A 14685-nucleotide genomic window follows, 5' to 3' on the forward strand; every position below is an offset into this window, starting at 1 on the left:
TATAACTGATACGACACAAAGTGATACATTGCTTAGTTGAATTATACAATTCGATACGATAAATGCGATTTCGATATGATGTTTTGATACATTAAAATGGCTTTTCTCTAAGTAAACCTGTACTTAAATTTCACTCCAAATAACCACAATATAATCCATTTTACTGGATTCTATTTAAAAAACATCTTAACTTTGTTTCCAAAATGTAAAAAAAAACAACAACATTTATATCAGAACAAGCTGGTTCTTATAATGTTCCAGCATAAACAAGTGCAACAGAACAAGCTAGTACTTTTTATACACTAATTTACCTTATTACCAGAATAAGATCACCAATAACAACAATGTAAACAAACCCTTTTGATAAAGTGCTTTGTATATCCGAACAATATTCATTATTCACTTTTGTGGAACTTCAAAATATATACAAGTGTAAAACTTGGATATTTTTCACAGGGCCGATCGCAACATAAAGGTTTATTCTGTAAATTGAATAAATAGTTGTATCATTACACTCGGCGGCACGGTGGTCAACTGGTTAAGCATGTCCACCTCACAGTTCAGAGGTTGTGGGTTTGATTCCGGTCCCGGCCTTCCTGTGTGGAGTTTGCATGTTCTCCCTGTGCCAGCGTGGGTTTTCTCAGGTTTCCTCCCACATTCCAAAAACAGGCATGGTAGGTTCATTGATCACTCTAAATTGCCCCTAAGTGTGATTGTGAGTGTTTGTTTGTCTCTGTGTGCCCTGCGATTGGCTGGCAACCAGTTGAGGGTGTACCCCGCCTACTGCCCGACAGCTGGCGTAGGCTCCGGCACGCCCGCAACCCTTGTGAGGATAATCGGTGTAGATAATGGATGAATGGATGGATGGATGGATGGATGGATGGATCATTACACCCCTACTAGACTGTGTGTATATATATATATATATATATATATATATATATATATATATATATATATATATATATATATATATATATATATATATATATATATATATATATATATATATATTCTACACATATATATAATATGTATCTGTACACAGGGCTTTGGAGGTCCTTCGGTTATGTAAGTTTTTACAGTTGTATTTTAATCATTAAAACCATTTTTAAGCATTTCCTCAAAGCCAGACAAGAGGTGCAGTGAAGGGGAGACATTTTGTTTTATTGTTGCTTGTATTGTGTTTTCTGAACACACGTTCTACTTGGGTAAAAAAAAAAAAGTTGTTTTGGGGGATGTGGAGGGATGATTTGTTTGCGAAATAAACAGAAAAGAAATGTAAAGACCTAAAAAATTGACACTTTTGTAATGAGATGTATGGACTTGTTAAAAAATGATTTATGAGTGCACTTTCTTATTCAAGAAAACAATTCATAAATGACAATGTGGGGACATTTGTTTTGTTACTATTTATGCAGCATTTTCAAGTTACCTACATCTACCTGAATGATGAAAAAGTATCGGCATGAGCGCGATTCCAAACGTTGCCGTATCGCACACCACTTCTGCGCAATTCAGCCAGTAAACACACCCTTGAATCCGATTGGTCAAGAGCTTTTAGCGCGACGTGCTACAGCCAATCAGAATATTGTTTTTCCTTAACGGCGATAACGCGGACACAAGGATAAAGGATTAAGCAAACACAAAACTAAGAACGCGCGTTGGAACTATAGGATAGTAACATGATTCAGTTTATTTGATCGGCCTTTGTCTTGACCGTCTTGTCTTTTCGCGGAAATGTGTCGCCCTGACCGCGAGGACACACGACATGGGTAACGTTGAGCTAACTAGCGTTAGCATTTAACTGCTTCTTCCAATCGTTTCCCGTAGGCCGCGAGCGAGCTCCATCCTGTCCTGTCGTCATTGAGGATGTAAGTTACGTCAAGAGACGAATCACACAATCGCGCAACCACGACACTTATTCGGTGTGTCGAGTCGAGTGTTAGTGGCTACGTTGAAACATCTCGTAATTGTGCTCGCGGGCGACCTAGCTTGTTAGCTGTTTTTGGCTAGCTCGCCAGCATGAGTGAATTGGCGGACGGCAAGCAGAGCGCCGACTCCGAATCGAGGAAAAGGTTTCCGTCACCGGACCGGGATGAGGGAATCTCTATACCCAGCAAGTCCTCGAAAGTGGACGACGCGTGTAGTGATGTGCAGGATGCCTCGGAGCGATGCAAAAACGGCGAGAGCACCGAAGCGGCTGGACAAGAGATAAATTCAAAGCTTGAAGGGGAAGCAGAAAGTTCGCAAAGTGCACAGAGCTCTGCTTCTGCACCTGTTAACAACTCAATTTCTGTTGAGCACAAATCCAAGGAAGCCCAGTCGTCCAAGGCGCACAGAATTGCAGATGCTAAGGACGATGCAGATGCAAGCACAGGACCTGATTTCCGCAATCTTCTGGATCAGTCTGATTCTGACCAGGCAGCCATAGCAGCAGCCGAAGCCCTCGCCAGCCTCACGGGAGGTGACGGCGAAGACAGTCGAGAGACTCCGTGCTCATCCAAAAGAGCCAAACAAGCCAAGCAGGGGAGCAAAGCCAATCGGCGAGGGGACCAGCAGGCCCTCGGAGTTCATTCTAAAACTCGGGCTGCTGCTGCTGACAGCTCCACGTGCGGGCACAGTGCAGACAGAGAAGACGCGGATGATGCCGCAAATGCTGGCGAAGGGGACGAATCAATGTCTGGATCCTCTTCCGCACCAAGCTCCTCTTTCCCGTCCGAGAACGAGGACAATGAGGACGGTGAGTGCGCCATTGTATCTGTTAAGATGGCTCCCGAGATGAGACAGTCAGTGGCTCTCCTGGCGCAGGTTCAGATGAGATTGGAAGCTCTCGAGAAGAAAAGCGCCTGGCTCCATCAGCGCCTGGAGCTGAAGATGGGCCGCATGCGGCGGCCTCATCTCGACCAACGCCGCTCCATCACAAAAAATATCCCCGGCTTCTGGGTGACCGCTGTATCCTTCCGCCCTAGACTTTACCCATCTCCTTGCATGCTAAATTTTGAGTGAATTACTAATGCAAGTAAACATGTTTATGCTTTACCTTGACTGAGAGGCGCCAGCTGCTGAACCACCCACACCTCTCTGCTCACATTGATGAGACGGATGAGGATGCTCTCAGCTACATGACTGATCTGGAGGTAGGCAAAACACTCGCAGCGTCCCATTCATTTAGGGTTCACTTATAGAAAACTTTACCAACCTTTTTTTTTCTTTTTTTTTCAATATTATGTTTTTTTGGACGTAGTTGACCTCAGAAAGCTCTCATTACATTATGGCTATTTTGCTCTATGTAAAGCGCTTTGTTACAGCTGTAGCTGTCATAAAATGCGCTATATAAATAAAATTGTATTGTACAATTCACTAGTTTTTTACTTTTAAGTACAGCAAAATACATTTGCATTTAATCTTCTGCTTGTACAATACATTTTAATCAAACTATTTTTTTCCCTTCTAATATATTTTGGAGTGCAGTGTTAATATTCAAACTGTGCATGATGTTACTTTGGTTTGTAATTAATAGACTTTTTAGGAGTGAAACATTTGCATTGTATTTGATGCCTCTTAGGCCGGCTACTATGTTACTGAATTTTAATGTTGGTCATTACAGTGGTAGCTAAGTATTTTTAGTTGTGGTACTTGGTGTAAAAAGTTTGAGAATCACTCCTGTACTTGAACAAATATACTGTGTTATTATTATTATTATTTTACAATTTTCAGCCACATTAATTGAAATTGTGTCATTTCCTAAGTGGCACATAGTGGTTGGGACTCACTGTTGTATTATTCTAACGACATTCAAATATTTCACCTCCATTAGATAGAAAATTTCAAGAATCACAAAGTGGGATTCCAGATCCGTTTCCACTTCAGACGCAACCCGTACTTCCAGAACAACATCATCATGAAGGAGCTGCGCCATGGACTTGGAGGTACAAATAAACACAGGGTTGCTTTTGCTTTTACTGGACAGTGGACACATAATGAAGGAGCCACAAAATTAGGTACACCACCGTCATGAAAAAAGATTCAATACAAAAAAAGATGTTCAGCGTTGATCGACTACCAACAGAGGTATTGATTCGACTTTACACGGTCAAGAGTTTTGGGACCGATAAGAGTTAAAAAAAAAAAAAAAAAAGATAACTCATCACTGATCCAATCACAAATGAAGTAATGTCTATTTCAATCATTTATTTTTTTACTGTATTTTTTCTGTATTACTGTATTTAAATTATTTTATTTAAAGAGGATTTCAAGTCATTGTTTTTCTTTATATGTTCTATAGTATAGTATGTAGCTAGTAACTTTGATTCATAACATACAAAAAGAAGACACATACCCATGCAAGGCTCCGCCAGTGACCTGAACTGCAATGAATTGCTTCGTTTTTTTGCAGAGTGTGGAAGTTAAACGTATCACTTTTTGATGTGATAAATTATCACACTATACTGTCACATGTTGATTTTTTTTTTCCCTGGTTATGCAGCAATACACCTCTGTACATTTTAGTAGGTCACACAACCAAAGTGAATACACTGGTACTAGGACTTGACCGCTATGCATTTTTTACAATATTTGGCAGAAATTCTGATAACCAATTCATCAGCAGATTAATTGAAAACAAAAATATAAATATATACTAGGGATGGTCCGATCCACTGGCTCGGTATCGAGTCCAATACTTCCAATACAGCTATTGGAAGCTGCCGTGACTGAGCATTTCATTCTTATCCTGCTTTGCATGATAAAAGTACAGTTAAAACGGAAAAGGCATGGTCGCCCATATTTTAATTTGCAAATTCAATGTGAATTTGACCAGTTTGTTCTTCATTATAAGATGATTTTGAATTGTAAGCAGCTATTATTATAATAATCATAATTATTCTTTTATTTTTTGGTCTTCTATCGCCCCAACCCCCCACAAAAAAAATGTCCTTTTGGCAGTAACCGCCACGTCCTTGTCCAACACCATCCTGTGGAATCGTGGTCACAACCTGACGGCCCACAGCGAACCCAGGAAGATGTCACGCGGCGTCTACCAGACCTTTTTCAGCTGGTTTGGCGACCACAGCAACCCCGGACAAGACGATGTCGCGCAGGTATGTACGGCAACCGGCAACACGCACGAATAGGGTTGGGTACGCAAACTCGGTAACACTGTCGAACGAAACATAACACAAACCAAATTACTCCTTAAAAACAATCACACAGTTTAGGCTTCAAGTCTGCTATCTTATTGCTAATGCTCGTGCATACTGTAATGGGAAATTCCATAGATGTACAGGCTAACAAATCGCATCTATGTGGCGGTCTTATATTGTTTACAGGTAACCATTTAAGCAATGTATATTTGAAAACGTCCAACAATTCTCCCAGCCTTACTGTATATTATTTTGCTCTATGAAAAGCAACCAATATTATTGCACCTTGCTGAGTCACTGAGCGTAGTGGTGACTTTTCTTCATTTAAACTCACCCCCCGGTTGCCAAGGCAGGCACACCAGAAGGAGAGCAGCACAATGTCCAACCCCAATTCAGTTGAAGTTGGGTTGTGTAAAATGTAAATACAAACAGAATACAATTATTTGCTAATCATGTTCAACCTATATTTAATTGAATACACTACAAATACAAGATGTTTAATGTTCAAACTCATAAAGGTTATTGTTTTTAACAAATGATCATTAACTTTGAATTTTATTGGTATAACACGACGGCGCGGCTTTGAAGTACGAGGAGATAGGGCGGGGACAGTAAAGTGGCCGCCAACGTTACACAAATACTGATCCCACACATCATAATAGCATTATAAAAACAAAACAATATTTCTAACCTGTCACGAGGTATCTGTGTGAAAAATAAAAGGGTAGTATTTGCATTGAAATTGTTATTTTAAGAATATACAATTCAGGAGGCTGACCTGGCCAAACGTAACTTTTTCTCTGATCTGTTTGCGGTCGTCCAGATCCTGAAGGACGACCTATACAGGGACCCTTTGAGATACTACCTGACACCACTCTGGCAGCCCAGAGAGAACGGCAGGTAGGTCGCATTCCCAATGTTTATTGTATCCGTGCGGTTTACACTGGAGTTTGAGTCATTTTGATGTCCACAATATGTTTACACAATACTTGAGCTCTTTACATGGGCCAAAACTGGTATCTCCGTCAGTATTGGCAAGTGCAGAACATTCTTCAGTGTTTAAAACTTTGGTTTTCAGACTTGATTATAATCTCGTCTCAATTTGCTTACTCATGTGAAAAGTGGTTCTGTTTAGTTGTTCAACTAAACAGAGTTGGGTTGTAAAAATCGCAATACAGTGATCCCTCATTTATTGCGGTTAATGGGGGGCCAGAACCCGGCGCGATAGGTCAAAAACCGCGAAGTAGCGTCGGACTTAGTATTGTTATTATGATTATTATTATTATTTTATATATATATTGTACAGTTTTATTTGGGGGGATTTGCGCCTCCGTTACGCTGTTGCGATCCCTCGACATGGTTCCCACACTTCTAAATACTTGTTAAACAATCAACTGGACTTTAAAAATGCAAAATGAAGAATAAATGGAATACAATTCGTGGAATTTTTTCGAGCCGTAGGTAGGCTAATGGCGGACGCCGTCCATCGCCAGGAGCTCTGAATTAATGGCAGTGATATATAGACGACATGCATGACCAGTGGAACCAGTCTTATGTGATATGATATGGTTTGTAGACAATTGCGATATTGACGTCTTTGTAACAGAATAGAGGATGGTAATTACCACTCGATTAAAAAAAAAAAAATTAAAATAGTGCTTCTCTTGCACTGACATGTTCTTTTTACATCTTCGATTGAAACAGTAAATAATAATAAATTCTACCTGTGTGAAAGCCACATGTCTAAGCTCTTTAATTCTTTTGGAATTATGTTTGCTACAGGGTTTGAGATATTAATCATTTCGTAAGTGTTGAATTTCTGGGAGAACTTCAGGTTTTCAAGGGTCATTCCAAAGGCGACCTTAGGTTTTGGGGAGCTGTTGAGAAAGGCGCTTTAAGCCATAATGGGTTAACTTTATCTTTGCACAACAACATCGTCTTCAGCAGGCACGAAGGACCCGATGCAATCTGGACATTAAAAAAAAATTCAATGAACATTCTATCAGTCCATAATTGGCGCAAAATGTTTTATTTGGCCCTCCATCCATTTGACTTTGACACCCCTACTGTAGATGGAAGTATAGTTTATTTGTTCCTTCTGCTATTGTGTGGAATAACATTTAATTGTCCTACCTTCAGAATCAGACTCACTCTTATTTGCTCAATGAAATAGACAAGCAGGTATTTGACATGACAAACAGCGCTTAAAAACAAGTCAATTAAAAAAAAAAGTAAAAAAAAAAAAAAAAGAGGCCTAAACAGACAATGAATGCACATTAGCTACAACAAATACTGTAATATGAATGCAATTGTTATTGGGAAGGTCTATACTTAATTAAATGCACAATAAAAGATTTTTAAGTAATTAATATTCAAAAGAACTATACTGGGAAAAAGAGGGACCTGGGGACCGAGCAGTTTCGTTTGGAACTTCCGTCTGATCTACTTGTGCAGGTGAGTGATTTTATTTTATTTTTTTGTGTGTGTGTGTGTGTGTGTCCGCCCTCCAGTGATGGCGACGGCACCACAGCGGCTGACCCCGGCAACGACAATGGCGACGACTGTGTGGTAATCTCCGACTCTGACGAGGAAACTGGTGAGGTTGAGCCAGGCCACAGTGGTGGAGAGGAAGAAGAGGAGGAAAAGGAAGGAGGAGATGATGAGGAGGAGGAGGAAGGGGTGCTTAGTGCAGGTTGGTTCCATTTTGATTTAGAGCGTACTCACACTAGACCAGCAGTGGAAAACTGAAGTGCTGAAGGGCCACATTTGATTTTTACATTGGACTGATGGGCCAGGTCATTTGTAGATGAGGTTCAAAAAAAGAAATATATATGCATGTCAAAGGTTGTATTCAAAACTACCACAAATCTTGGACTTTAAGTCCACTAGCGTAATGCTAATGCTAACACATAACGGGTAATGCCATAGGCATGGGCTAACTGGCATTTAAGTTGCCTTGTTATAATATAACCCTTGAAGCACTTCATATTTGAACACAAACAGTGTAGTAAAGATGTTGAGCAGATTTGACATCTCCCACTCATGCACTGTAAAGCCGTATTTCTGTATTGTACTGCCCCCAGGTGGCCAAGGCACACCTACCAGTAGGAGCAGAGCAGCATGATGACCATTGAATTTTAAGCATTAGTTGGCATTAAAATGTCTTAAATCAATCTTTCAAAAGTCCTAACATTTTTAATACACGATAGGTAGGATTTTGTGATTGTAAATTGTTAAATGCTCTCAAATTCTCAAAATAAATTAGCTTTCCTAAAACAATAATTTACCAAATCACTCTTATGGTAGCATCACACAATCACGATAGCGGAATTAAGAAAACAGTGATGTTTTGTCAGTGGTCGGGCTGCAACTAATGATTATTTTAATAATCAATTTATATGTCGATTATTTTGTAAATGAATCGGATATAAAATGTTTTAATTTTTCCGTCTCTTTATTCAAAAACAAGATTTTTTTTTTCAAATTGATAGTGCAGAAATTGTAGAAACAAAAAAAAAAGCAACGTTTTTTTGTTTTTTTTATTCAACACAAAGATCAGTCTGCTATAATACATGACAACTGAAATCAGAGGATATTTACTGATGAAAGCTGAGGACTTGACACTTTTAATTTAAACAACCTCTCTAAATAATTGACTATGAAAATAGTTATTAAGTTGGTAATTGATTAGTTGTCGATTAATTGCTGCACCTCTCGTTGGTACTCTTAAGAGCAGATGCACATTATTTAAAGACTCAAGATTGAATTTGCCTTAAATTGTCGGAATCCTGGAATGAATTCTGTTTTTCTTATCAAGACTAAGAACTGTCTTCTCCACAGATGAGAGCCAGGAAGAAGGTGAAGGTGGAGAAATTGTGATTGATGGTAAGTCAAGTTTTCGGTCGATTGATTATGTGAGTCTTTCCTTAACAAAGTGAAGCAAAATACTAATAGTATGTCTTTTACGCGGCAGGCTCGGATGACAGCGAGCCGGAAGATGAGGCGGCCTGAAACAGGAAGTTAGGGAGGATAGTGGGTATGCCCGAGCATCTTCCGGGTGTTAGTTATGTTATGCACAAAATGTCATATTTTTGTAATACACCAAAATATGATCTAGAGAAGCTTTTAAAATCAGGGTTAACTGAATAAAGCCAAGGCAAGGTGACTTAGGATTTTTTACGGTATATTCTAATACAGTACACTGTACAAAAGGATTGCTTTTAGAAAACGTCGCTCAGCAGCAGAATTTTAGCAAAGCAATCAAATGACGAGAATCTCAAAGACATGGGAAACAGCTGTTTTACTTTGGCTCTTTTTCCTGTTTAAATCTATTCGATTATGTTGACCACATTTCAGAGCACCAAGAGCTGAACCAAAATGTGTTCTCAGGGACGGGCCCACACTCGATTACGCAATTCGGGGCTGTGAAGACGAAAATGTGTACTCTACTGTAGTCAAGAGAAGCAGATATTGTTTTCATAAGCTTATTGTTTTTTTATTTACCCCCCACCCCGCTCCTCTACATGGTAATGCAGCAAACATGCCACGTAATAATGGTAGAATACTGCCACTTACTATGTACTTTGATCAGTAAATTCCCCACATTCCGCTGTAGGTGGACTTTTGTCTTTTTAGTAGATTTCCATCAGCTTTCACATATTGTGTAAAGGTTTTCTTTGTAGAATTTGATGTTTTTGTACACCGTGGCACACTTGTGAAGATGATAGTATCAGCAAACTGATGTTCTGATGGCGCAATTATGTGTTTATGTTCTGCCCCTGTAATATTACAGCCTTTTGTTGCCACTTTTGGAAGTTGTGCTACATTTGAATCTAAATTCTTTCCTTGCACTGTGTATTGACTAAATGCAAATTTGTGGACCAATTCCCAATATTTTTTATTTGTCAACGGTACGTGCTAGGATGCTTCCTGGCGACAGCGCTTGAGGGATACTTCGGGATGGGTACTTTCACATTTGAACCGGTTCGGTTCTGATTCTTGGTACCTGGAAATCGATGCCGGTACTCAACGGTACCAATTTTCGGTACTTTTGTGCTGTTCTTTGTGGTAATAAATGTTAATTTATTTAACAATACAATCTAAACAGATTTCAATTCAACATAGTTTTCAAGATATAAACGTTAACAAAGATCAAAATAACATCCAGAATTTTAAACATGAGCTAAAGAGAATGGAGTAAAAATAAATTCCTAACATTTTACAATTAATAAAGTTTAAATAATACAAACAATAAATCAATACTACAAAATGCAAAGTGCTTTGCAATGAACAACAGAAGGAATTAAGTAAAACAGGAACAAGATGAATGTTCATGTTATGTTTGTTTCGTGTGCAGTGCAGGCCGCGCGATGAGTTCAAACCCAGCTTACAACATAACCACCAAAAACATGACATTTGGAAGAGGACATAGACGACAACAAAGAGAATGATTGGGATCAAAATCCTTTTTGTGCACCCAACGCGTAATGGTCACTACATTTTGCCCACAAGCTTTCGCTATTATGCATATATATATGAAATTATAATATGTTTAAGAACTTATATATTGTAACAATGGTAAAGCCACGCACCTCCCAGCATGATTCAATTAGGCGAGGGGAAACCTCTCGCTGTCGGAGCTGGGCAGAGGCTTGCGACGCGGCGTCTGCCCTGTCAGGCAGGCCCACCGGTTGCGGGGACCCGGCCAACATCGCCAGCCACCGCCTGGCGCCAGCACCAACAAATTGACCCACCACGCTCAACCAAACCATGCGAGGAAGTGTGATGCTTCACCGTCACTACAATATTCTACATAAATTGTATTTGTTTGTCTTCTCGTTCCAAGCGGGAAGGACTTGCCCGCTTGGAACGGGGATCTGTATTTTTAGCATGTGTGAAAGCCTGGGAGAACGGGTGGACGTCATCACGCTGGTGTGCATGCACCTGCTGCGTTCCCGTGCGCCAAGGAAAACCACCAACTCTTCTACCCCCGCACAGTCATAACTTAGAAAAGGTGCGCTTCGAAACCGAAACCTGACACCGTTGGATTTCACGTGAATTGGCGCTCGGTGGTACCGAGCCAAATTGGTCCATACCCAAAAAAGTACCGTCTTCGGTACCCATCCCGAGTGATACCGCTGACCTGAAGCGATCCAGCAGGAATTTAATTTCTATTTCCTGAATTAATTAGCCTCAGTCATTAGGTTAGCAATGTCTGTAATTTCCACGTCTTATTATTTTTGTCAAATTAGATGTTGAAATGTATATCTTCAGCGCTTCACCTTACGAAACATTCTTTTGACTGACACTTAACACATTAAAATCGTCCTTCAAGCATTTTACCCAGTTTTTTTTTTCAATTGCTCTGCCTTGGTCAAATGACATCAGTGTTTGTTTACTTGTGGCTCCATTGGAGAACGCTTGAGATTGTGCCACTTGGTATAATGTGTGATTTCTTAGTGAATTGGCAGATTTCAAAAGACTATAAGAAAAATTAATCAACCCTCACTGCAGTAAAGTGTTTTAGCAAGTTTGACATTTATTTTTTGGGGTCTTGTTTGTAACCAGATCAACGAAGGACAACTAACGAGCAAATGCAACTTAAATTACTATTTTTTGTAACACACCAATTAAATGTAGTTTTGTGATATCCTCACTGACAGAATTATTCGACCCCTTAGTCACATCTCTATTTAGAACATAGTACGACATCCTTGGGCAATAACATTTTTCAGCTGTGAAATATAACTTGAGATAAGGTTCTTGCAGCAATCTACAGGTATCTTTGCCCATTCCTAGAGGGCAAAGGCCTCCAGCTCATTGACATTCTTGGGCTTGTTTGCTCCAAATGTTTTCTTCAAGTCCCACCAAAAATTCTCAGTGGGATTTAAGTTGGCCGATATCGATGACCACTTCAGAAACTTCCAGCCGTTGTTGTCCTGCTGGAAGGTCCAACTTCTCCCAAGTTTCAGCTGTGTCACTGACTGCATGACTTTTACACCCCAAGATCTCCTGATTGATAAATTCATAGTACCGGAACATTGCTCATGCTGGAAATTCCCTGTACGATTTGTATTACGATACTTAAAGGGGAAGTCAATCCAAACACCTTTTCCCCCCCAGGATATGTTCTATGCCTAGGCCTACTACTTGAAATACGGCATTCTGATTATACATACAGGTTGGAGACACTTTTTTCAAGATTTGTTTATGTTCTGCCAAAGTGGCTTGTTGTAAAATAAGTAAAATTTAAAATTTTTGCTCAAAAGCAGCAGCAGCAAAAAAAAGAAAAAAAGCCTCAGGATAACTCTCGGGAAACTCCGATGTCAAATCACTCGTATCTCAAGGCACCACTGAAATCATGATCTCATCTCAATTTAAATTGGTTGCTGGGAATCACTGGTGTATCAGAAATGGTGTCATTGTTGCGCGACACTGACATAAGCAGTTAGCCAATTGAGTAATGAACATCTCGTTTCTTTATTGTCACACGTCATAAGCTCACGAGGCCATGAATTCACTTGCATCGTGTCAGTTTGTGTTAAACTTACGTCACTCCTTCGGAGGGTATTGCAACACATTTGCTCTTGAACCCGTCCACAGCGGTGTACCTCGTGTCCTATTGTAGAACATTGTAGCGATTTGTTGCTTTGGTTATTTTCATTTTGGCAAGGCTGAGATGTCCACCGTTTAAGTCAGACCTAATAAAGTCGGAAGTTGTTTCAGTTTGCTGTTGGCTGTGTCTTAATATTACACTTACACTCTACACCAGACCGTCTTTATTTGTTTTGTCGCCACTAGATGGCTGTGTAGTGTAGTTTGTCACACGTGTCTGTTGCGCAGATTCGAATAAAGGCATTCTATATCACATATCATACGTTGATGGAAGTATTTAAGATTTTGGATTTAAATTGTTGATAATCTACAAAACCATAATAAAGATGTGTTTTTGTTGCACTTGGGTACTTGAATGAATGCTTCCTACATGACATTTGTGACATTGAAGTCACCTTTCCCACTCTTGAAGAGAGATCAAACAAAAGCAACAGAGTGACACTTTAATGGATTTCACTGCCGGTGCAGCGGCATGCATGTGATATCACTCCCATTTTCGAGCTGCCACTGTAAATAGCTCCCGGCGAGGCATTTTTGGACAGGCCCAGACAAAGGAACGGCAGCAGTGTTGCAATGGTACACTTAAACCCTTGATTCCACTTTTAATGCACAGCTATAAATATTCCACTCGCAAAAACCTGTCCTGCTGGAGGCCCGGTAGCACTCAGGGTATGCAGCCTACGATGGGCACTTACTATTAATACTAATGTTGGAAACGCATTACACCATGTGAAATGAGGCATTTTGCTTCCACTTTGATCAACCCCCACCAGAACAGAGCAGCCACGTTTCATGATCACAAATTAATAACAGGCATAGTTCTTTCACAATATCGATCGGGACAAAGTTTGTCCTGACATGCTTGGTTCTGTGTCTGGAGGGATGGCAACAATCCAAGTTTGTGGCGGTGTCCAAGCTATGTCCAGGGGGCCATTTGCGGCCCGTCATCAGTTTGTTAGGAAGCCTGCTGCATTAGTCTTGTGTAAAATACCTGAAAGTGATAAATGAGTAAAAGTACTAGTACAGTGACCTCAGTAAATATTGTCATCCCTGGTTAAGATATGTTAAAAGCCATGAAATTAATTCAGTTTTTATTGCAGAAGCCCACCCTTATTGAAAATTGTAGAAAGACAGTACAAAATATTTTGTGTGTGTTTGTGTGTGTGGGGGGGGGGTCTATTAATAGGTGAATCTGTGTGTAAGGAACCATGAGGAAATAAAAGAAATATATTTTCTGATATGAAACGTACTGAAAGGGGAAGTCAAGATGAAGATTTTTTTTCAAGAATATGTTCTATGCAGGCCCACCGGTTGAAACAAAGCATTCTGATAAATATTGTTTGTGGAATAAGAATTAATCCACACGTTTTTAGTCATCTCTGGGGGCAACCATTTTGTCATTTCTGTCGACTGAAAAGGACATCACAGTTGCTCAGGGCTCAGGTAACGACCAATCACAACTCACCTGTTTTCTGAAATTTAGGTTGACTTCCCCTTTAAAGGGAGAATTTGCTTAGGAAAAAAAAACTTTTTGTTTTTTGTTTTATGTTAAAACTGCCAGCATGACCTGACTGTAAATACATGAAAATAATCTGTTCCCAAAAAAAGAAAAACATCCCTCTCTGGCTTCATTTTGTGCCTCTAATTTAAGTTTCATGAAACCAGGGCACCTGAGAAAAAATCAGAGGCAGAAAGCGCAATGTGTTGATCTGGTGTCAATCATTTGTCATGCACTCATGTGCACACTGATAGCGGGCTCACCCCTGCGGCCTTGCGCTGACCTCTTTGGGCTTCAGGAGCTTGGCTGAGACTATCTTCCTCCGTTTCCAAGCAATCATGCTCTACTCCTCTTTTCAACTCTAAACAACAAAGGATATCAATTCACCGCATATTTTAGTAGAGACGATATGCGGTGTTGATATTCATA

At 39.9% G+C, this 14685-nt stretch overlaps 1 protein-coding gene across 1 annotated transcript; it reads left to right on the forward strand.

The window, feature by feature from the left end:
- Nucleotides 1–1538: 1538 nt before the first annotated feature.
- On the forward strand, nt 1539–11679 carry tspy (testis specific protein Y-linked). The gene is made up of 8 exons (XM_086031239.1): nt 1539–2955; nt 3063–3140; nt 3821–3932; nt 4948–5102; nt 5968–6044; nt 7655–7836; nt 8985–9029; nt 9118–11679. Exons 1-8 carry the CDS (start codon nt 2026–2028, stop codon nt 9153–9155), a joined length of 1617 nt encoding a protein of 538 aa, XP_085887365.1. The 5' UTR covers nt 1539–2025; the 3' UTR covers nt 9156–11679.
- The last annotated feature ends 3006 nt before the right edge of the window (nt 11680–14685 follow it).

Source organism: Filicampus tigris, chromosome 1 (genome assembly GCF_054856515.1).
Source record: "Filicampus tigris isolate MCC_2025a chromosome 1, RoL_Ftig_1.0, whole genome shotgun sequence".
Classification (NCBI taxonomy): domain Eukaryota; kingdom Metazoa; phylum Chordata; class Actinopteri; order Syngnathiformes; family Syngnathidae; genus Filicampus; species Filicampus tigris.

Bases quoted from the DNA above. Each gene is read 5' to 3' on its own strand.
- tspy (XM_086031239.1), top strand. From the start codon at position 2,026: ATGAGTGAATTGGCGGACGGCAAGCAGAGCGCCGACTCCGAATCGAGG. The intron at 3,933-4,947 runs GTACAAATAAAC...TCCTTTTGGCAG, and splicing joins GCTGCGCCATGGACTTGGAG to TAACCGCCACGTCCTTGTCC. The intron at 7,837-8,984 runs GTTGGTTCCATT...TCTTCTCCACAG, and splicing joins GGAAGGGGTGCTTAGTGCAG to ATGAGAGCCAGGAAGAAGGT.